Below are 25,397 nucleotides of genomic sequence, written 5' to 3'. Positions count from 1 at the left end.
TTCTTCCACGTTAATTCCTTCTGCTTCCATTGCCTCTCGTAGTCTTGCCTGAAGTTCGAGTTTATTGCCGGTTGTATTCAATCCACGGGCGTCCAACTCCTTTTTCAGTTGCTGGATCCTTAATTGACTTAACTTCGCCATGTCCTTGTTGTGCTTTGTAACTCTGGAATTTATTCAACAATTCCTCTTCTGACACCAATTGTAACGAATTTACTGCAATTCCCCTTATTTGCAATCTTCTTCTAACGTTCGTATCGCTAAATTGTTGAATAAATAACTCCAATATTGAATAATGGAAAAATGGCCTTTATTAAAGTTATTAAAGTACTTCACAATAACTTAATAAACTGATTGTTAGCTCAAATGAAACTGACTTCTCGCCTCCACTGTTGTCGCCCTTTTATACTGTCCGACCTCTTTGTTGCATATTTCTAGGCTTTTCTAATTCCAGAACACTTCCACAATAACAATTGCATACCTTTAGGAGCATTTCAGATAAGATATCTGCATGTGCTTGTGCGTTGCTTCTCAGCTGCGTATACGTACATATGTGTAGACATAATGATTGAATTATTGATGTGCATTCACGTCACTGCTTAGCATCGGCTTACAGATGACAGTACCCTTAGTTATGCTAATATTCGTTACAGTATTATTACTTCATGTAAGTATTGTTTTCAATAAAACCGTTTAACTTAAAATTTTTTTTTTAATTACATATTTCATTTTTAAGTTTTTAGTCTTTATTTAATTGCCTATTATTTCTCACTCTATTTAGTTCATTTAGTGACTCATTATTACAAGGACTCTTTCCTGACAATTTGTTACAATCTAAGTCTTCAATACATAATCCTTCCAAAGACTTTGTTCGACTCTGCGCCACGTATGCTTGTCCCTCCTCGAACTCCAAAATATTTTGATGTCACTTCTACCGGACTATATGTAATATTTGTTCCAAATATGAGCCAAATCGGACATCATAGGTCGCTTTCTAGTCATGTATGTATTTGTGTGTTCCAAATATGCGCAAAATCGGACCACAAATACGATTTTTTGGAATATCTCGATCCTTGCGCCACCTAGCGGCGATTTTTTTCATAGGTCGCTTTCTCATCATGTATGTATTATGTGTTCCAAATATGAGCCAAATCGTATAACATATACGATTTTTGTAATATTTCGAACCATGCGCCACCTATCGGAGTTTTTTTTTATTATTGCATTGTAATCGGGTTCTGAACTATATTCCAAGCCTCATGCTTGTAGCTTATTAGGAAGTTACTTAAATTACAATTACAAAATTATGTTCGCTACACAGAGTCAAACTAAATAAAACCGTTTAAAAATACAGTTATTGTACACATATGACATAATCGTTTCCAAATTAACAAATCTATTCAGTTGTGCAAATGCTTACGTATATAAAAATAAACAACTACAAGGAAATTTTCTCTAATTATTTTCATAGAACAGAAGCTGTTTGTTCAATATTTATTATACTTGAAATTTTATCAGGTAATTTGTCAAAAAACTTCCTCAAGCCGTGTATAATTGGCCGACTGAATAAGCTAATTAGCATTTACTTCAATTCATTTAACCGTGACTAAAAAGTATTCTTATTCCTCAGATTTAGAGAAAAAAGCTGTTGTTTTTTTTATTCATTAACACTTAATACAAGATATTGATCTTGATTATGTCAAGCCACTTAGCTTCGAGCAGTGTTGTTGCTCAAAAAGTTAGTGCATTGCCCCCAACTATGGTTTTGTGGCGGGAGAAACAATAGAATATATTAGCAGTTTGAAAACAGATACATAATTAAGTGTGCCTTTGAACTTTTTTCTATTTATTCATTAAAAATACAGTTATTGTACACATATGACATAATCGTTCTCAAATTAATAAGTCTATTCAATTGTGCAAATACTTATGTATATAAACATAAAAAAATTCAAGGAAATTTTCTATAGTTAGTTTTATAGAACGAAAGTTGTTTGTTCAATTTTTATTATATTTGAAATTTTAACAGGTAATTTGCCCAAACATTTCCTCAAGCTACATACATATGTATAATTGGCAGACTGAATAAACTAATTAGCAATTACGTCAATTTATTGAACCTTGATTAAAAAGTTCTCTTATTCCTCAAATTTAGAGGAAACGGCTTTTGTTTGTTTTTTATTCACACGACAAAATTTTGCATAAATGCGCCCAGAAAACTTAACTTGCTTCACTTTAAACTTAACAATCGACAGAAAGTCTTAAACTAAAATGAAATCACGTAGTTCTTTTACGATCCTGATTTTCGTCCTTATCTGCATTTTGAGTAATACGAATTCGCTATATCGCATTATTGGTGGCATTGATTGGAATATGCAGCGTAGCCCATATTTGGTATCCATAAATGATACCTGCGAATATGCTTGCGTTGGTTCTTTAATCACTATGCGGCTGGTGGTTACAGCTGCGCATTGCTTGTGGGGTTCAAGCGCTGATGCCATCACTGTTGGAGCTGGTGTAACCGATATACGTGATTTACAAGCAAACGGACAAATACGCGATGTACAGCATATATATTTTGCACCTGGTTATAATGACGAAACAATGCATATGGATATAGCTGTGATAAAAGTGCGTACGCCCTTTTTGGAGTGTGATACAATAAAAACAATACAACTTTGCGAAACTGTATTAAACCCGTGCACACCAATGCGAGTTAGTGGATGGGGTTGTACAATTCCAAACAGTGTACACTTTTCTTCTACACTTCAAACTGCTGTCATGCATATAATAGATGAGATCGAATGTACGGATCTTTATGAGGCGGAAGGGCAGGATTTCACAGAATCAATGATTTGTGCTGGAAATGAGGTAGCTGATACGTGTGACGGAGATTCTGGTGCCCCGGGCGTTGTCAATGGACAACTTTGTGGTGTGGTAATAGGTGGGCTAAACTGTAACTATTTTCCGACGTCATTTACAGATATAAATAATGCAAATGTTCGAGCTTTTATAAATTCAGTGCCACGAAGTTAATTTCAGGGTGTGCAGAGTGGCAGTGTTATCTATAAATAAATGTTTATAACTGCAATTTAAAAAAAAAAAATATTTGGTTGTATTCAATTATAGTGTGACGCATGCAAATGCCTTAGGAGATCAAACTTTAATCATAGCTTTAAAGTTCCCTCGTTTATGAATATAACTAGAAAAAAAGAAAAATTTCGAAATAAGTAAGGCAAACTTGACCGATTCATAACGGAATAAAACAGCAACATCCAGCCAACCGTATGGAAATCAATGTATTTGTTATTTGTTATAACATTACCATAGCCAATTAATTAGTTTTTGGGTTTCCGACATATCAATAATATATAAATTGTTGCTTTCGCGAATGTATTCACATTTTGGAGTTATAATTATTTGTTTTGAAATGTTTTGGCTAAGTAAGTAAGTTATTGATTGTTTAGCTTGTTATCAGTTTCTTTGCATTTTCTATTTTTATTAAGCTTTTTCCGTCTTACTCTGCCCTCCTCCCCTCTTCACTTTTTCTTAATCCTTTTATTCACTCCTCCCTCCGTCTTCTTCGCTTCATCTATCTCTATCTTCGTCTTAATCTATCCCTTTCTCAGTCTCATTCTCCTTCCCCCTTTTCTCTTCTCTCAAGTTCTTCTCATTCTTCTTCATCCCTTATTGCCAGTCCCAGAGGGTGGTATGTCTTTTGTTGCAGTTCTGGTCTATTTTCCGGAAAAAAGGAACGTAAATACTAATATAGGCAAATTTATATACCAAATTTCAGGCAATTTGAATAGGACGTAGGTAAATAGGTATGTGGGTATTATTAATTCATGTCTTTATTTCGGCTTCGCATGCATATTTATCAGTTTTGCCATGTTGATGCGACTAAATCGAATATCACAATGAAAATTACGTTAAAGCTCTCAGCAACAACTTTCATTTGATATCCATATTACACACACATTCTAGGGGTATCCGGCTCCACGTTTTGGCCTATATCTCGACAGCCTAGTTACCCAGCGGCATAAATGCTCTGTACCCAGGTCCACGTTTTGATCTCAAGACCCTAGCATGTCCGTCTCCTGGTTCTAAGCTACCTCTCCACCAATTTTCAGCCAAATCGGTTCAACCGTTCTTGAGTTATAAATAGTATACTAACACGACTTTCTATTATATATATACATTACATTTTTGAAGTTATACTTCTTTATGTGCGTTATGAAAAATTGTTGGGAGTGAAATTTTAGAAAATGTGTGACGCTGTGAACTCTACGCGCAGAATTGTTTTGAGTGGATGTACATTAGACCGGGTTGGTCCCCATTAAAAAAAAAAAGTGTCAAGTCCGCCCGTAGCCTACATGTGTACGTCCTCAATTGGTGATTGATTCATTATAAAAGTTCTTAGTACAGGCTCCTCCATACATTCTTCTTAGAGGTATATGGTCAAATACTTTATAGATAATGGTTTGTAGGTTTGCACATTGAAATAGCAATATACTATTTTTTTCTGTTTTCTAAGAGAAATATTAGTCTAATTACAATAGTTTGTAATTACATTCAATTAACGTAGGCTCTATAGGTAGTTGTAGCTTTTTAGGCAGCAAAGAAACTTGACTTTCAATAAAACTCTGCTAAGTAAGATAGAATTCAACCTTCCAAAGCAATTTCAATATTTTACCAATGCCTTGCAAATAGGCAGATAGACTAATGTTCGTTCTCAATCACTCGGGTCCTGCATTTATATCCCGTCAAAGACTGTCAAAACATCAGATGTGAAAAAACTGTAGTCCGATGGAGCCATTCAATCTTTTGTGGGGAGGGAAATTAATAACCTCTGAGAGTTTCTACCAATGGAACATTTCTTTTTGTAGCACAGATGAAGGAAAATGGGGATGGTGACCCAGGCGAATAGAAAAGAACTGAATCGCTGTAGGACGATGTCATGGAAACAGACATAATTTTATCGAAATTCTCGAACTTAAGACGCTCCAACGGGATTGCCTATAGACCTATGCACTTTGATGTATTTAAATTTAAATGATTTAAACTCAAGTATCTGTTTTTCTTTTTTATTATATTGTAACGAATTTACTGCAATTCCTCTTATTTTCAACTTTCTACTAACGTTCGAATCACTAAACTGTTGAATAAATAACTCCACTATTCAATAATGCAAAATGGCTTTATTAGACTACTTTCAAAATAACACTTCTATTGCTCGCCAGATAGCGTCTTAAATCAAACTGATTGTCGTGCCTCTACTGTTACTGCCTTTTGTACTGTTTGGTTTCCTCGTTGCATATTTCTAGGCTTTTCCTATCTAGAATTTACTAGTTAGTTATCAGCTATAAAATTACCAGCTATAACTACGTTTATAGCTTCTCATATGCGCGTGTATATATGGGTCATACTTGCACAAATTATTGCCTTCTTTTGTGAGCATCTCAGATAAGATATTTGCATGTGTTTGTGCGTCTCTTCTCCGCTGCTCGTATGGACATATGGGTACACATAATGATTGATTTAATGATGTACATACAATTCACTGCTTAGCATCGGCTTAGAGAGGATAGTATCCCTTAGTGTTGCTAATATTCGTCACAATATTATCTTTTTTGTCAATGCACAATGTGTTCATTTCCGAAATCCATTTTACAACAATAGCAACATAAGTAGGACATATAGTAACATTTTGAAATACATATGTATAGCAAGAAACCAATAGATTGTCTTTGCGAATGTTCAGCAAAGCTCGACTATATCTTCATGTTTTTTGAATATTATATAAGCAAGTTATCCGCGAGATATACCTAAGAAGGAATCCAATAAACAAAACCTAAAATTTTTTGATCTTACACGATTAATGAAAGAAATAAATTACTTGGATTGGAAAGTTGGTAGGAAAGGAGATATTATTAGTCAATCAATTGCGCTCCACCTTTATATTTTTACTTCTCATAAATATTTCTATGTCAAAATTTAGAAATCAAAGTTTAGCAAGAATATGTCTTTATATAAGGAGACATTTTTCGCTGATTTTTGTCCATTTTTATTTTCTTATTTTGTTACATTTTCTCGCTGTCTTAACCTTTCTGTTAAGTTTTACGCTTGTAGCTCAATGAGAACTTACATAAAAAACCAAAATTCCATCCGTTCCGTTTGATTTTTCTAAATATCTCAGTCCGTGAGCCCTCTAGCGAAAGTCTTTGTATTGTGTCATCGGGTGTCATCGACCTTTGAATTAAGTTCTAAATTTTTAGCCTCTAGCTCATCGATAAGTTACTTAAAACTCACTTTCAAATTTCCAAATTATTATCTAATTTTTTCGATCCGTACACCACCTAACGGAATTTTTTTCTCCTTTTGTTCCTTTGTCACGGTGTCTTAACCTGTCTCTGAGGTTTCATGTTTGTAGCTCAATGACAAGTTACTTTAAAATCGATCTCAAAACACCAAATTTCCAAATTCTTATATAAATATTTCGATCCGTGCGCCACCTAACGGAATTTTTTCTCCTTTTGTTAAATTTTCTCGGCGTCTTATCCTATCTGTGAAGTTTTACAGTTGTAGCTCAATGAGAACTTACATAAAAATCAATCCCAAATTCTCTCCGTTTCGTACGATTTTTCAAAATACCTCATCCCGTGCGCCCCCTATGGAATCTTTTTGTATCGTGTCATCGGCCATCATCGACCTCTGAGTTAACCTTGAAATTTCAAGTCTCATCCAGAAGTTATTTAAAACCCGGTTTCAAAACCTAACGGAATTTTTTTGTCCTTTTGTTCCTTTGTCACGGTGTCTTAACCTGTCTCTGAGGTTTCATGTTTGTATCTCAATGACAAGTTACTTTAAAATCGTTCTCAAAACACCAAATTTCCAAATTCTTATCTAAATATTTCGATCCGTGCGCTACCTAACGGAATTTTTTCTCCTTTTGTTCCTTTGTCACGGTGTCTTAACCTGGCTCTGCCGTTTCATGTTTGTAACTTAATGATAAGTTACTTTAAAATCGCACTCAAAAATACCAAATGTCCAAATTCTTATCTAAATATTTCGATCCGTGCGCCACCTAACGGAATTTTTTCTCCTTTTCTTAAATTTTTTCGGCGTCTTATCCTATCTGTCAAGTTTTACAGTTGTAGCTCTATGAGAACTTACATAAAAATCAATCCCAAAATTCCCTCCGTTTCGTACGATTTTTCTAAATATCTCATCCCGAACGCCCCCTAGCGAATCTTTTTGTATCGTGTCATCGGCTGTCATCGACCTCTGAACTAAGTTTGAAATTTCAAGTCTCTAGCTCATCGAGAAGTTACTTAAAAGCTGGTTTCAAAATTTTCAAATTCTTATCTAATTATTTCGATCCGTGCGCCACCTAACGGATTTTTTTACTTTTGTTGCATTGTCACGGTGCACATTGGGGATTAAGCACTAATTTCATTCAAAACCACTTACAGGTTCGAAAAATCAACCGATTGCAACAATGTTTACATAGAAATTTTCGTAATTGAATTCTGACGAGACTCACATCGCTTGATTCTTCAAATTAATTTGTTTATTAAAAAATTTGTTGCAAAATAGCCTATTCTTTGCAGAACTTTATATTATAATACGTATTTATGTATCACTTTCGTGACAAACAATTTTTGCTCAATACTTAAGAGAATGATATACACTTTAAGAGATAGTAGGTATTGCTAATCTGAAATTTGACATTCGTTTTGCAAAATTAATTTGTTTAAACAACTTTTTAAAGAACATTTTGTAAAATTGTTTAAAAATTAAATTAATTAATTTTAAAAATCGGGCGATGTGAGTCTCTTCAGAATTCAATTACAAAAATTTCTGTACAAAAATGATTAAAATCGGTTAATATTTGTGATATGTAGGTGGTTTTGAAAAGTTCGTCCGCAATGTGCGGTGTTTTAATCTATGTGTAAAGTTCACGTTTGTGGCTCAATGAGAAGTTACTTAAAAATAGATTGCAAGATTTGTACGAAAAGCGGACAAACATTCTTCCGACCTGGAAGTAAAATCAACCCAATTACTAAGTATACAAAATCTGCTATGATGTGCTATTCCTTGTATGCCTAATGTTCGGAAACCGTGAAGATGACTTTAAGACTTTCTGGTTTTAAAATAATTTACTTGAATAATTTGAAAGGGCTATTATTTCTATTGACCCGTTGTACGTCTTTTTTGCAGCCAACTCCTAAATTGATATAAAATATCTGTAAGCAATGAAAGTATACAAAAAAATAACTTTAGGGAAAAAGTATTTAGTACTGAATGGAAGAAAATTGTGCATTCATTTCAAGTTTTTACATTCATTAAAGATTGGGAATGGTTCCTACATTCACACTCTATATTGAATTCAGACCTGTTAAATTATGATTACTAATGGTAATGATTAGCCGTTCCATTGATTATTTTCTTTAAACGTCATTTAATGATTATTTGCCATTATTTTCCATTTTTATTGATTACCTTTCAGTTGATTAAAAAAATAATCAAAAACAAATCATGATTTTTTACGATTATTGAAAAAAATCAAAAATAATCAAACGAGAATTTTTCTTTCAACAAAGCGGAAAAGTAATCAAAAAAATATCCAAAAATAAAAAATAATCGAAAAAATCAAAAATAATAAAATGTAATCATTTTGATTACTTTTGATTTCTTTTTGATTTTTTTCAATAATCGGAAAAAATCATGACCTTTTTTTTTTGATTTTTTTCTAACGGTAATCATTTAGTAATTGCTTTTTTCGGAAAACAATTGAAATAATCATTGGCCATTAAAATAAGCATCTAATTAATTCATTACTAATGCTAATTCAAATTTAACAGCTCTGATTGAATTATATTTTACCATTCAATAACACACAGACTTTGGCTTTGAGTTAAATTATTTTAAGCCGTTCATGAATGGAGTTTTATAATATGCAACCAAAAAATCACAATTTTTAAAAGAATGTTGTCAATTGATTCAATCTTTTTACAGCTTTGGTGTTCAAGGGGGTTTGAGGATGCTTTATATTCACAATTTGGTTCAGAAAGTGGAAGATCAACACTTCCTCCACCGGCTTCCCAACTCAATGGAGGTGTCCTCCTTCCTCTGCTACCGAATGCGGTTAGCCATAGGGACACTTTCTGGACCAGAGTGTCTGCATTTATTCGCATAACATGATCTAGTTGTTTTACTTACATGTCAGCGTAAAGCTTATATAGCTCGTCACGCCGATACACGCCGTTGGCAACACAGGAAGGATCATCTTCCATAGAAACTTTGCTCTTGAATACTCCAATCGTCTGTGGACAGCGTGCATGATTCTTACAGCCATACATCAGGACCGTTATGATGAAAGATTTGTAGAACGCGCTTTCGAACTTTGCCCTCAACTGCCGAGTAAGTCCAAAAAATACTACATTTTTTGACATCAAAGATGTTTCGTTCCTTTGTTTACAAGTACTTCTTGGCCTCATTCACCGCAAGACCCAATTTTTTGGGCCTCTATCCAGCTCAGATATGAGAGGACTTGCTTGTTAAGTCAAATGTTATTAATATCACCAGCACACACGAGAAAAAAAAATGTAAGTTGCGATAATCTTCCAAGAGATTTTAGTCCGAATTTCTCTTCCAATTTGCGTCGTGCTCCTTTTAACATCGGCAATTGTATCCTCTTATAAAAAATATCTGACCTTTGCGGCTTAGATTTGCTGTTGGAATTTTCTTCTTCAGTAAAAATGCAAATAAAGTGGACAAAAGAGAGTTGTTTTGTCTGAAGTCTCTTCGTGGAAAGGTGCTTCGTCAGGTAACAGAACGGCGGGTAACATAACATTTGTTACGTCGTCAGGGATCGGGCTATTGGTTTCGTCATCTCCTTCGTTATCTGGAATTAAGGATAAGTGCTCCCTCCATAACTTAAGTACGCCATATGCGTATATTACTTATCGTCATTAATATCCCTGCAAATATTTTCACTGACCTTCAAACATTCCGTTATCTCCCAGATTTTCCGATAATATTTCGTGGCAATATTCCTATCAGCCAGCATCTAAAGCTCCTCGCACTTACGCGATTTGGGCTCACGTTTCTTTAATCTGAGTAGGCCTCTTTCCTCATCGCGTTATGTTACCGGACTCGCTAGATCCCTATTGTGTTGCAGGCAGGTACGTAGCAGTAAGTGATAATGTTGTTCTTCTTTTACTTCGTCTTGTAACGATAAGGAGACTTGCCGAAAGTTTTGGAGAATTTTATCGATGATAATGGTCCTTTGGTGGATATTTATCCAATAAATTCGCGAAGATAGTCCAATTAAAGTACGTTTTTCGAGCAGCGGCGACGTAAAAAAACCTAAGCTCTAAAGGATCAGGTCTTTGATCTTTTCTTCGACCACCCTGGCGCATGATTTCGATGTCATGGACACCGAAAAATGTTATATGTATATAATGTGCTATGTATATAATGTGAATTTCGAGGACAAGCTCGTTCGAGGTCATAAGCGACAGTTTTCGACATATTGTCCAGTTTTGCACCACAAAACTCACAACGTGACTCCGAATTCCGTTTTCCATTACATGCCTCATCCATCGCGATTCGTGTATGGTGGTGAAGTCAGCCTTTGCTTTCACGAGGACTATCAACCAGCCTGGCATCTGTAACTTCCCTTGCGAAGGCCCTCAAATCATTTTTAAATTGCCTTCCGTGGTCATTACAAGAAAATATTGGTTTCATCCCGTTCTAACCCACAGGGGTGGTGACTTACATATTTATCAACACGATTAGTTTGACTTAAAAAAAATGTTACTTACACGCATCGGCACCTTTTTTTCAGGTGGTATGGATGAAAATGTTCGATTCATTGTAAGCACCTGCTCTCGTATGCTTAAACTTACGATGCACCAATACACACGGGTAAAACAACGTTTGACCAGCTCCAAAGAATTGCTTTCTTTGGAACCAATTGATAATGTTAGTGGAAACACTATCACCTTGGTGGGGTTAGAGGCTTATATGAAACCTTTTCCAATCTTTGGTTCATGGCACCCGGTTGCAATGCACATTCGAGCTAACCATCTCTTCCGCGTTTAAATATCAACCACAGCGACCACGATGCTCCCGAAGGGCCTTTCCCGAATGAGCAGAAACGGAGCAAGCTCTAATCTCTGTTACCCGGAATATCAACTTTAAAGTCTTTGGTCAGACGCTCGTAATAGAAGCCCATACTGGTTGAGTATCCACCTATTACGGAATGGTGGCCTAGAAAATAAAATAAAAACAAGTAAGGGAGTCTAAGTGAAACCGAATATTACATACACAACTGTACACTTGAAATGCTGTTGTTGTTTGTTTTGTGTGCTTAATAGTTTAACAAGGCTGCGCAATAATACATATACATATGGCTCTATTCTGACCTAATTTTTCTTCGAGTTATGGCTCCCGAAACATAGAAAATTGCTTAGTCATAAAAGGGGCGGTGCCACGCCCATTTTTTAAAATTTGAAGTCTTTTCTATTTATTGTTATAAATCCACTTGGGAAATGAAATACCATTGACATAAAGCTCTTTTTTTTCAAAGAAAAAGCTAATTTTATTCGTCCACTACCCTTTTAAAAATATTTTATATAAAAGTGGGCGTGGTCCTTAACCGATTTCGCTAATTTTTCTTCAAAGCATTCCTTATAGTAAAGGCAACCTCTCTGTTTTGTTACGATAGGTTTAACGATTTTTGATTTATGATTAATAATATTTGTAAAATTGAGTTTAATCACAAGTGGGCGGTGCCACGCCCATTTTAATATATATTTTTTTAAATTTTTATCAAGAGTCTCAATATCAGTCCACACGTCAAATTTCAACATTCTAGGTGTATTATTTACCAAATTATCAGGTTTTTTGTGTGTTCCAAATGTTATATATATAAAAAGTAGTCGTGGTTATCATCCGATTTCGCTCATTTTCAATACCAATCTATTATGGGCCCAGATAAGCTAGTGTACCAAATTGTAAAATGGTAAAGATATCTCAATATTTACTCAAGTTATCGTGTTAACGGACAGACGGACGGACGTACGGACTGACATGGCTCAATTAATTTTTTTTCGATACTGATGATTTTAATATATGGAAGTCTATATCTATCTCGATTCCTTTATACATGTACAACCAACGGTTATCCAATCAAAGTTATAATAGCCTGTGTACAAGTACAGCTGGGTATAATAATAAGATGGGGTTAGAAAATCCCAAACGCCCGGAACACTCTCACCACCAATCGCCACCCTCTGTCTTCTCCCAAAGCATACTTGTTTAATATATCAACTGACCGACTAGTCGGAAGTGCCCTACTAGCATCAAAACCATTTACCCCAACAACTATTCCCCAAATATCAATGTCTGAGTACACCAGACATACACACAACACATGAACGCAATCGTTACCCTACCCTTACTTGAATTTTTACAACGCGTTTGCCAAAGATTAAAAACAGTACCCCCAATTTCCTCTTATTAACCAAATAACCTCTCTACGCATCAATGTCAGTAATTCAGGGTGAATGAGTTAGCAACGGCATACTCAAACTTGCTTTCAACCTGAAGGTGATAGCACGCTGTAACACCACCAGGCCAAGAGGAGGCTCACCTATTAATAGTTGCATCGCATTTGTCGATATAGTGTGACATACTGGCAAACATGCCAACAACATACATCTTTATATACTAAGGATGCGCCTCAGACCATGAGCAGTAGTAACCATTCGATATCGTATGGCATCCTCATATGTAGCGCAAGCTACAAAGAGGCCACGATATATTGTACGAACAGCACGACGACAAGGGCCCCAGCCGTTCCTCACAAAATGGCTGATTTTTAACAAAACAATATGCTCAGGGCCGGATTAACCCTCAATGGGGCCCTAGGCAGCCATCAATTTGGGGCCCCCTTTTTTCACGTCCGGTCCCTCCTTTTTTCGATTAAAAAATACAAACTTATATCTTTCATAAAATTTTTATTGTCACAATGTAATAATATCAATAAAATTACTATCTACATTTTAAACATGTCGTTTTATACATTTGTTTTCGGCAAATTCATCAATTATATCATCAATATCGATTTTGTTCAATAAATCTGACTCAATGCAAAGTACACCTAACATCTCGAGTCGCTCTTGTCGCGTTGTGGCTCTTTCAGCAGCTTTGATTCTTTTTAATTGGGAGAATGATCGTTCGGCAAAACAATTTGTGATCATTAATGTTAAAAAATCCGAAGAGCTATTTCTGTGCTAGGAAATACATCGGCTAATTGATCTTCCATTAGAATCTTATACAAATGACTATGAATTTTTTGTGCATCAGTGTATCTGGAGTTCACGTAACTTTGGAATTGTTCCTTTTCAATGATAAATTCTTCTAAATCTCTAGAATAAAAACGAACTAAGTTATTTATAGCTTCGTGGAGGTCTCCATCACTTAGAGAAAAGTTGATGAGAGATGCAAATCTCTCTGAAACTTCCATACACTTTCACTGTGAACATTGTCGATGATTTCGAGCAAACCTTTTGTTCTAAAATCATCGCGAGGCGAAAATTCTACTTCTGGAGCATTTCCGTCATTAGGTTGTTTTGTTCTAAGACGAGTACGTTTTACGATTTCTGTATAACCTACACCAGGTAATAATTGTTTTGTTTTTTCCTCGAAATCATTGAAATTTTCACGGAATGAAACTAAACTCTCTTCTAACGACCAAACGTGCAAAAAATATCAGGAAATTCCCAAATTCGTTGCAATACATTCATTTATTTTTAATCCATCATTAATCATTAACTCATTCATCATTCTAGTTGAAATTTCCGTTTATAGGCTTCTACGCCCTCTGTTCCAGAAATAACCGAAATTTTTCAAAATAAAAAAGACCAGTGTACATTTTGAGATAATTCTTATACTCTCCTTTCACTTCGATACACTTCTTTGCACTCTCATACAATTTGTCAAATGAGTCGAAAATGTGAAATGGTGAAAAGTTTTTAGGAACCTTTTCTAGTTCGTCTGTCGTCGCCTTTTGAATGCGGTGAATTGAGTTTTATTTATTTGAGTAAAATTTATTTTCAATTCTGACTATATTTTTCTTTCACTCTCTAGAATTTTTTGTTTGTAAGAAAATTTTAGAAGCCTTTTTCATTTTTCGGGGGCCCCCTAAAATCGGAAGCCCCAGGCCCAGGGTCTGCCTACTTGTTAATCCGGTCCTGAATATGCTTATTTTAATCAATTACTTACAATTTCATGAATAAATTTTTTTGCCATTATTTTTAGATGCTCTGTTGACCGTAAAATAATGTACGAATCTGTATAGAGGGATCGAAGCTGGCTTCGATTACGTCAATGATACTTAAAAGCGCAACAGCTAAAGTTGAAATTTTTGGAAAAATAAATACTGAATAAAAAGAAGACTGATGAAAGAATAAGAGTAGTGCTCGAAGCGATTAAATTAAATTAAAAGGAGTAACAAAAAACACCATAGGAAGCTGACGGCTGCCAATAAAAAGATAACTAACTGCAGAAAACCACCGAAAAATAGTACACAACTGTGACGTCATAAGTGCAGCGTTTGTTATGACCAGTTTCTCTTCTTCCCTCCACAGATATATATAGTCAAAGTCAATATAACCAAAGACTACTAATAATTAAAGCTTAACAAACGAGGAAAACTAAATTTAATAAAATATTTTATGAAAATGTCATCACGTTTAAAGGAGAAAGTAACCGCTGCCATAAGAAAATTCAACAAAAGCCGCAGTCGTAGTGATAGCGGTGATAAAAAAGCAGCCGAAGCTGTGGCGGGTGGTGGCGGCGCAGCTAATGACACTCTCCCGAGCTCAGGTGGTAATGTTAGCGCTAATGTCACAACAAAAAATACAAATGTGAATGCCATAGCTGCGGGTGTGGATCGTGAATCGGTAGCTGAATCGCCAGGCAAGCGGCTGCGACGACAGGACAATAAGTATGTGTATTTAGCGAAATACGTTTTAACAGTAAATTTTTATTTTCTGCTCATTTAATATTCTAGAATTTCACCAGCCCCTAATCGTATGATTATGCCAGTCAATATTCAACATGCTCCCGATCACAGTATTCGCGCACGTCGTTTAATGAAAGAGTACAAGGAAATACAAAAAATACATAATAGTAAAAAGGCTTCGGTTTTTACGGTAAGTTATTTCGAAATTTAATTACGTTAAACGAGCAAATTTTGAATATATTGTGGCGAATTTTAGCATCACTAAGCTGTTAGTAAATAAAGGCACAACAACAATAAAGTAAGCTGCCACTCTCATGTACATGAATACATGAATTTAATGCATTTACACACGTACATAAAAGGTGACGAATAATGACTCACGCACACACATGTTGTCATCAGCCAAAGTTAGTTGCTCACACATACACACGCATATAAATAAATATAAATAAATGTAAGGCGCGATAACCTCCGAAGATATCTAAGGCCGAGCTTCTCTTCCAATTTGCGCCTTGCTCCTCATACAGCAGTTCTAGAAGGCGAAACGTCTAGACTTTAGTAGAAATATGCTAATTAAGCAACGGAGAGTATAAAAGCAGCGCAAGCTGAGTAGTCAGGAATCAGTTTTGATTTAAACACGCTGTTGTGAAGTACGTGATATTGAAGTATAATTGTACTACTCCCAAGTAGACTAAATAAAGACCATATTGCAATACTGATCATTGGAGTGATTTATTCGACAATTTACTGCTTCGGACGTTAGCAGAAGGTTTCAAATAAGCGGAATTTCCCAAAATTCGTTACAACATTTATTGTTTCTGTACGCTTGTTTTTGACTGAACACCCTTTTAACAAATTAAATGGAAATTAAATGACAGCCCTTGGTCGGGGGAAAAATCCCGAGTCGCTCCGGTACAAAGAGCCGGCTGCCATGGAAAGCCAAGGACTTCAGGCTACACACAACGACAAACGACTGCACTGATTTTGATGAAATTGTGTGTGTGTGTTCATGGGGATTTGTGGTTTTCCTACCAAAGGCGGGGAAGATCAGTCATATGTTTCCGGGCTTTCAATAGGCGATCATGGAAGGTCTTAAGTACATTGAGGGCTGTAGGAGGTCACAATATCGGTGGACAGTGGCACGCCATCAACCAACTGTTCAGCCTTGACGGCACTTTATACATGTAATGCTTGAGTGTCCCTGTGGTTTACCGCCTTCTATCTCTCATGGGATATTTACGGCGATTGTAAATCCCATTCTATACTATGGAGTCCTTGTTTGGTGGACGGCCACTCAAAAAAGAACGTACCTCAAATGAATGCTATGAATGCTAAGTGTGACCAAAGCCCTGAAAACAACCCCGACTGCACTGTATGCCATTGTGCACATTAAACCTGTAGATCTGGTGGCGAAGAACATAGCGTTAACAACTGCAACGAGACTTAATGACTCGGGGCAGCTTGAGCGCAGACCATACTGTCATATCGTTGTCAAATATTGGATGGGCATACTAACTAGTTCCCTACATGCGCTTCGATGGGTCTCTGTGGGCCACGATAGTGGTGGAAGGATTGCGTAAGGGCGCTCAAATGGCATACGCAGCGATATACGTGTATACCGATGGTTATTAATTAATAGAAGAAGTAGGGCCTGCAGTGTACTGCGCAGATCCGGAAACAAACAAATCCTACAAGCTGCCAGATCACTGTAGTGTTTTTGTGTATGACTGGAGGAAAATAGCTTAAACTGCAGCCGCTATAATCTCTCATAGCACAACATCTAAAAGTGAGTTGAAGTGTAAGCAATTCCTGGAAAAAATCAGGATGGGGAGATATATATAAATCTACATTGGGTCCCTGGGCATATGGGAATAGATGGAAATGAAAACGCGGATGAGCTAGCTGAAGAGACGCATTTCTCGAAGCTTTTACCGTAGACTTCCTAATCAGATTTGGCGAAATTAAAAGAAGGCGAGAGTTGCACATGATCGACCAAGCAGGAAAGGCGTGGAACCAAGTGTGTGGATGCTAGGTGACGATAATAGTAGCTGTAGGACGTGATGTGTTGGGTAAGAAACGATCGAACACGTTTTGTGTTCGTACACCATACTCACAAGGCTAAGGCTCCAGCTGTATGTAGTGACACAGCCATCAGATCTAGAAGCAGTAAATAGCATAGGTTCTAGGAAGCTTTTAGTATTTGCCAAGAGGATGGAGTAATTTTATAACATAGCACCTGGTTTCCTCTAGAATTTTTCAGTTTGGTAGTTAAACTTCTGGTAACACTAGACAAAAAGAGTCGTCTATGTGAGGTCCTCACCGGCCAATTCAACCAAACCTTATGCTTATTTTGAGGGACCTATAACTTTGCTAAAATTGATTTGGCAAATGCATACTCAAAAAAATTCAGAGAACTGCAGGTAAAAAATTCGAAATTTTCTCGAATTTTCGAACTTTTCCGAAAAAGTTTTCGAGATTGGTAGTTTCGGTTACAAATCAAATAAATTTTTTCTTAAAATATCAAAAATTAGCAAAATAAATATTTAATTGACAAAGTTAAGAAAAATTACTGCTGCTATTTTTCACTTTCTTGGTCACATCTTTTCCAAACCTTTGCTCAGAACCTCTTCTATATTCCTTCTTATTTCCATAATCTTACCCTTATAACTATTTCTTCTTCTTCCTCTACGTTTGACCTATTTCTGCGTTGGAATCCCCCCTCTCTTCTATTCCCTCTCCCTTTCACGCAAACTGTACCCGCCCACCCTTTCCCTTACAGAGCCCTATTCCTTCTCTTTCCGCTACTATCTCTACCGCTTCCACATGCATTGCCTCTCCTTGACCCTTACACTCCTCTTTCCCTCTTACTGCTTTTTTTTCGTTAAACTATCCATTCCCATGTAGAACATGTTGTTGTTGTTGTAGCAGTGCTTCGCCCCATCCAATAGGTGCGACCGGTCGCAAATTGTCATCAATATCCTCTAACGGGAGTCCAAGGAACTTGCTGTTTCAACAGGGGTGGACCATATTGAGAGGGGTGTTAGAGGCGTTGGTTCCACATTACAATTAAAGAGATGGTCGGTGTCATGTGGGAACACATTGTAAGCGGGGAATACATTTTGTATGTCGGGATTGATTCTGGATAGGTAAGGGTTTAATCTGTTACAGTATCCAGATCGAAGTTGAGCTTGAGTGACACGTGTTTCCCTGGGGAGTGTGCGTTCCTCTTCCCCAAGTTTTGGGTGCTGTTCTTTGAGTACTGGATTCACCGGGCAATTTCCGGCATAAAGGTCCGACGCCTGTTTGTAGAGTTCAATGAGGACCTGCTTGTCTTTTTTGGCTTCATGCGGCTGAGTTGTCAGGTGCCGTATTTCCTCATAATGCTTACAGAGATTACTCCTTAAGCCCCTGAGTGGTGTTGGTTCATCAGTCAGATGCCTGTTGGGATGCCCAGGTTTCTGGGTATTCAACAGGAACTGTCTGGTTAGCATCTTATTTCTCTCCCTGATGGGAAGTATTCTCGCCTCATCGCCGTCCTCTATTTCGTACTACACTTCAACCTCTACTTTTATCTTTACCACCATCTATATTTCTCATCTGTCAAACTTTCATGTAAATGCGTGAAGCCGTTGGTGTTATCTTGACCAATCCATTTCACTACACGCGAAAATAAATGAAATTTGGGTATGGAAACCAATCCAATTTGTTTGAAGAGATAGAGCCATGAGCATGTTTTTCGTAATCAGCCTCCTAGCGGTTTAGGGGGTTAAAATATGCTCGCGGTAGGTATGCCTGTCGTAAGAGGCGACTAAAATACCGGATTCAAGGGGTTTGTGTAGCGCAGCCCTTTCAGGTTGCCAGCGCAATACATAGCTTCTCCAAACGCAATTGTCAACCTCACCTATCCGTGGTGAACCCTGTTTCATTAACAGCCGAGGCTCTGGCGACCCCGAACTCCTGATGGATCTAGGGGGTGGGAGGGCGGTATGGCCTAGAAGGTCGCATGAGGTCGTAACAAAGGACCATCAACTCGATGAAACTCCTCAAGGCCTTCGGGGAGTGTCTTGATCGCCACAACAACAACAACATAATAGTAGGCGTTCGAAGTTCGATAATACACATATGCATAGATATTATTTATAAATACGTATATATTTATAATATATTATTTTTGGTTTCGTATCCACAGGTCGAACTTATAAATGACAATTTGTACGAATGGTATGCACGTTTACACATTGTCGATCCAGATTCTAAATTAGCAAAGGATATGGTCGAAATGAACATTCCATTTATACTCCTGCATCTTGTTTTTCCCGATAATTTTCCATTCGCACCGCCATTCATGCGAGTCGTTGAGCCGCGTATCGAAAAGGGATTCGTTATGGAGGGTGGAGCAATATGTATGGAACTTTTAACACCACGCGGCTGGGCTTCAGCTTATACCGTGGAAGCGGTACTAATGCAGTTTGCAGCGAGTTTGGTTAAAGGTCAGGGACGAATTGTACGAAAGACGAAAAGTTCAAAAGAATTTAGCAGGTAAGTAATGAAGACCAAATAAATCACTATTTTAAAAAAAGTGCATCGACTAGTTTGTGTGGGTATAATAGGTGCGATGAGCACATCTTCTGTTGATGCTTTAGTGGGAATGCCTGCCTTTTCTGTGCTGATAAAAAGAAGCATTCCACACTTGATGAATTGAGACTTCAAAATATCTCCGAGCTCAGATTTTGATATATGTATGATAGGACCTATGAAGGATAGGTTAGGTTGAACTGGCCGGTCCATGAGGACCTGTTGATGTTGTAGCGATAAGGTTTCTCCCCGAAGGCTTTGGGGAGTGTTATCGATGTGATGGTCCTTTGCCGGATACAGACCCGGTACGCTCCGGTAACAGATCACCATTAAGGTGCTATCCCGACCATCTCGGGAACGATTTATATGGCCACATTAAACCTTCAGGCCATCCCTCCCTCTCCACCCCCTAGTTTCATGAGGAGCTTGGGGTCGCCAGAGCCTCGTCTGTTAGTGAAACAGGATTCGCTACGGATAGGTGAGGTTGACAATTGGGTTTGGAGACGCTATATATATTGCGCTGGCAACCTGAATGGGTTGCGCTACACAGCCCCTTGAATCTGGTATTTTAGTCGCCTCTTACGACAGGCATACCTACCGCGGGTATATTCTAACCCACTTGGGAAAACCATATAGACTGAAACCTCATGTAGACTGAATGGGTCCGTAGTGTTACCAGAAGTTTGTTTTAACAACCACACTGAAAAACTATCAAAAACCAGGACCAATGTTATAAAATAACTCCGTCCTCTTGGCAAATACTAGAAGCTTTCTAGGACTTAAGCAAGTGCAGGGCACGAGCACAGAACGTGCTCGACCGTTTCCTCCTCCAACCCGCACTTCCCACATCTGATATCACTGACCAAGCCTAGTTTAAAGGCATGTGATGCCAGAAGGCAGTGTCCAACCAGAATAGCCGTCATGAGTCATTGAAAATAATAGACAATATTTCAAATACGTGCTGAAATGAAAAGCCTCCGCACACTGCTATAAGCTAAAAGGGCAAGCGCAATAGATCAAACTTCAGGTCGCTGTGCATCAAGGCCTAACAATAATAATCCTACCGGAACTTTCGCCGTAATCGCGGTTATGTGCGATAAGAAGAATTTTTAAGGTATATTGTTCGGCCTTTTTGAGTCTTATAATGGGTCATTCTGAGGGTTAAGTGTTGCTGAATTGCTATACTGTTTTTACATTCGGAGTACAATGAATTAATGGCATCAACACCAACGATGCTGACGCAATAGCTCATTATGACTCACAACAATATCGCTTTGGTTCCGTTTGGCTCCCAACAACAGCGAATTTTATTTCAGTAAAATAACTATCATAGCATGCTTTGAAAATCTAATTCAAATGAAACAAGAAAACAAGATAGTTCCCCTTTGACGTTGTCAAATGCTGAAGAAGCATTGCCACCTCAACAAAATTCTGTTTCTGAAAATCTAAACTTTGTATGGGGTGTTTTTTCAACCATAAATATTCGAAGGATACATATTTACGGAGCTGTTAAAGTTTGAACTGACTAATTGCAAAAAAAGTAAAGCAATATCTATATCCATCTTTATGCAGAGAAGTGCTTCTTAAACTCTGTTCTCCTTACTGGGGAAACCACACTGCAAAGCACTGGCAAGCAGTGTATCCAAAGATACCAATCGAATCGAGAACCCTCCTCGAGAGAAGCTTGCTCGACGCCACTTTACTCGATGGGGGTTAATCTGTAAGACTCGTAAGACAACATTGATTTGTTTGTCCCCTTTCAACATTTCGGGCATTGCGACTACATCACCATTTTTTGTTTGAAGAAACTCTATTTTACTATTCCAAGGTGCTAATATTGCTCGGCCTTATCAACTTTACTTTGCGGCCGCCGTGGTGTGATGGTAGCGTGCTAGCGCCTACCACACCGAAGATCCTGGGTTCACGCCCCGGAAAAAGCAACATAAAAAACTTTAGAAACAAGTTTTTTCAATTGGAAGAAAATTTTTCTAAGTGAGGTCGCCCCTCGGCAGTGTTTGGCAAGCACTCCGAGTCTATTTCTGCCATGAAAAGCTCTCAGTGAAAACTCATATGCCTTGCAGATGCCATTCGGAGTCGGCATTAAACAAGTACGTCCCATCCCGCCAATACTGCAATAAGCTAGGAAAAAAATAGGAGTACGACGCAAAATGGAAGAGAAGCTCGTCCTTAGATCTCTTAGGAGGTTATCGCGCCTTACATTTATCTATTTTTTTATCAACTTTACTCCATTGTACTTGTTGAGTTGAAGCGTGGTAGCGGTTTATTTAAATCGTTCATCAACAATATATCCTTTCTTTAGATCTCAAAAGCCATTATCCCGTCGCAAAGATCATGAGCCAGATAAATATGTAAATTTGCATGTAAATGCAACAACAACGATTTAAGCCAGATAAATCCAGATAGAAGTCTGGTTCAATTTGTGAGCCAGATAATTTGCTAATTTCTTGTCTTTAGTTTGGCAACGCTGCCTTTAAAAACCCTACTTTTTCAAAAATAGATGTCGTAGTTTGGCCTTTAGCCGTATGAGTTAAATGAAACACAGCAGCGACATCTGTCTATCACAACTCATGTGTACAAAAATATCACGACCGCTACTTCTCAAGTGTCTCAATTATCCAGAGCATTCCCGTGAGAATTGAGCGTGATATGGAGCTAGAAAACTCACTGGATGATGGCTAAAGTTTTCAAAACTATTTGCTAATAGGAAAGTGGAAAAGAAAATATGTATGTTTGTGATGGGGTTAAAGGGCTAATTAATGGTGACTTATAACCATAAAACCATAACCAGATAAAACAGCTGATCGAACCTCCCTTATGTAAATCAATGTAATCGATTAATGGTGCCATACCATAACGCTAACGCCATAACCATACCATAGCCAACCAATTGGTTTTTGGTTTTTCGCCACATCCATAACCTAAAAATATTTGAGTTGGTGAATTTATTAACTTTTTGTGTATTTTATTTATTGTTTTGGATACGTTTTGACTAAGAGACTTATTTTTTGTGGAATATGTTTGTAATTTTTTGCGTTTTCTTCATTTTTATGAAATTTTCACGATGTTTAGGTTAAGGCACAATTAATCGATCACATTGGAGATGGATATGGATATGGGTATGGTTACTACTATGGCGTTAGGGTTAAGGAAGTTTAATTTGGCCTTAAGTTCGGAGCAACCGTTATGTTGAACCGAATACAAACGATGAAGCTACATATTTTTCGGCGGATGCAGTTGTTGTATGTTCTTGGAGGGTTGTTGGATTCAATACCGGACTAGCTTGTTGAAGGTCAAAAAATAGACCAACAATCTGAAAGAAAAAGATAAGTAGAATTGCGAACAAAAAATTAATTTTTTAGGAGTTTATTTTTTTTAAGGATATGTTAGCGCGGTTTGTAGAGGGAATGCCAAAACTCAGTTTATGTCGCTTATCGAAATCAATGCTAATTATACCTTTCATGAAAATGAAATGGTATATTAATTTCGTCATGAATCCCATTTAAGTCCTTAAAGGAAAATAGATAGACCCACCATTAAGTATACCGAAATAATCAGAAGAATGAAGAGCTGAGTTGATTTAGCCATGTCCGTCTGTCTGTTTGTATGCAAACTAGTCCCTCAATTTTTGATATATCGTGATAAAATTTGGTGAGCGAGTGTATTTAGGTGTCCGATCAGACATTTGTCGGAACCGACCGGATCGGACCACTATAGCATATATCCTCCATACAACCGATTTTTCAGAAAAAGAGGATTTTTGTCATATCTTCCTCAATTTATCAGATTGAAGCTTCAAACTTCACCATAGCTTTCGTATATTGCACATATTGTTGTCTGAAAAAATGGATGAGATCGGTCGTATATATAGCATATATCCCCCACAACCGATTGTTCAGATAAGAAACTTTTCGTAATTACTGCCCCAATTCAAGAGCTAGAGGCTTCACATTTCAACGAATGCTTACGTATATAGCATATATTGTTGTCTAAAAAAATCATAGAGATTGGTGGTATATATATTATATATCTCATACAACCGATTGTTCAGATAGGAAACTTTTCGCAATTTCTGCCCCATTTCAACAGCTAGAAGCTTCAAGTTTCATCAAATGCTTACGTATATGGCATATATTGTCTGAAAAAATCATAGGGATCGGTGGTATATATATTGTGACGAATATTAGTAAACTAAGGGATACTATCATCTCTAAGCCGATACTAAGCTGTGACTCGTATGCACATCAACAAATCAATCATTATGTCTACCCATATGTCCATACGAGCAGCGGAGAGTGACGCACAACATGCATATATCTGAGATACTCCCAAAAGTATGCAATCAATTGTACAAGTATCACTCACATATACACGCGCATGGGCTGTGATGGCACCCTGTGTATTCACATTTTAAGTTGTAGTCAATCATATGCGCAACATTGTTACCTTTCATTGCGAATATAAATACCACCACAACAAAAGAAGAGCAGAAAGTCTAAGCCAACAGCCAACACAGAGACAACACAATTTGGAAATACATCAACCGCCAAGGAAAGCAACTGTCATACATATATACACATACACTTAAATTGTTATTGTTTTGCGAACCGTTTTTTCTTATACATTTCAATAAACTAAAATTGCAATAACATCATCTTTCCAAATTAACTGTTCTCCAAATTATTGTGATTGGCTGTTGGATATCGTTTGAGTTACGGATTTTTGTAAAACGGAAAATTTTTTGGCTAAAGTCGCGTACAGTTGCCGCGAAATAGAAAAATTCTGTAATTTTGCTAAAATAGATATCGTGCCGTCAAAAGAAAATTGAGTGATCGGTTAAAAATTGTCGTACCTGCCGGTAAAAAATATAATTGTTGTCCACCGCAATTAATACTTATAAAATAATTCGTCTTATTGTCGTCCGAAATTTTGTGTAATAAAATTTAATCACACCGTCTAATACAATATATGAGCAATATGCCGGGAGGCAACGTGTATAATTTGCGGAGCCAGGACAGTACTCAACATGATCCAGAGGAGAATACGGAGGGAGCCGTAGGAGCGTCACAAATTCTGAGTCTGAATGCATTTACCAATGCAGTATCAGAGCTGAGGGTGGCGACTGAAGAAAGCCAGCGGGATATTGAGCGTTTGCGAAGCAATATAGAACGGGAGGCGCAACAAGTACCACAACGACATCTTATAGAAGCAACGCAGCAAAGTTCACCAGTGTCACTACTAGAGCGACAGACGGAAGATACAGTCTTGGCAAGCAATGAATCGGTGATAATATTATATGACCTGCCAAGTTTTTTGGGCAATCCTGACAAATGGCCACTGTTCTTAGCGAAATTCAAGGACACAACGCAGGCATTTCGCTACAGCAATCGTCAGAATTTAATGCGCTGCATAAATGCCTAGTTGGTCGTACCAAGGAAACTGTTGCATCCATGCTAATATATCCTAATGATGTGCCAAATGCCATAGCAGAGTTAGAATTTCATTTTGGGCGCTCAGATATTTTAGTAAGAATCCAAGTAAGTAAAGTACAGCAGTTTCCCAGTATCAGCGAGAATAAGGTAGATCAAATTATAGCATTCTCCACTAAAACAAGAAACATCGTCGGATTTTTAACATCGGCCAGGTGTGAGCATCATCTTTCAAATACCACACTATTGGAGCAGCTGGTCATGAAATTGCCACCCAGTAAACAATATGAGTGGACACGCCATGCCATCAATATAACGCCATATGCAACGGTGAAGGAGTT

General features: G+C 37.3%; 1 protein-coding gene across 4 annotated transcripts in view; it reads left to right on the top strand.

Moving 5' to 3' along the window:
- The window catches only part of LOC137240799 (ubiquitin-conjugating enzyme E2Q-like protein 1), a 113,643-nt gene that overhangs the window by 76,293 nt on the left and 11,953 nt on the right, over positions 1 to 25,397 (top strand). For all 4 annotated transcript variants that reach the window (XM_067767557.1, XM_067767555.1, XM_067767556.1 and 1 more), the window contains 3 exons: positions 14,329 to 15,016; positions 15,083 to 15,224; positions 19,224 to 19,573. In XM_067767557.1, coding sequence (XP_067623658.1) covers positions 14,745 to 15,016; positions 15,083 to 15,224; positions 19,224 to 19,573 — 764 coding nt within the window. In that variant the 5' untranslated portion in view covers positions 14,329 to 14,744. The remainder of the gene's footprint in view (positions 1 to 14,328; positions 15,017 to 15,082; positions 15,225 to 19,223; positions 19,574 to 25,397) is intronic.

This window comes from Eurosta solidaginis, chromosome 2 (genome assembly GCF_040869045.1).
Source record: "Eurosta solidaginis isolate ZX-2024a chromosome 2, ASM4086904v1, whole genome shotgun sequence".
In the NCBI taxonomy this organism is placed as follows: Eukaryota; Metazoa; Arthropoda; class Insecta; order Diptera; family Tephritidae; genus Eurosta; species Eurosta solidaginis.
The sequence above is the reverse complement of the archived record's forward strand: the minus strand, read 5'-3'. Positions and strand labels throughout refer to the sequence as shown.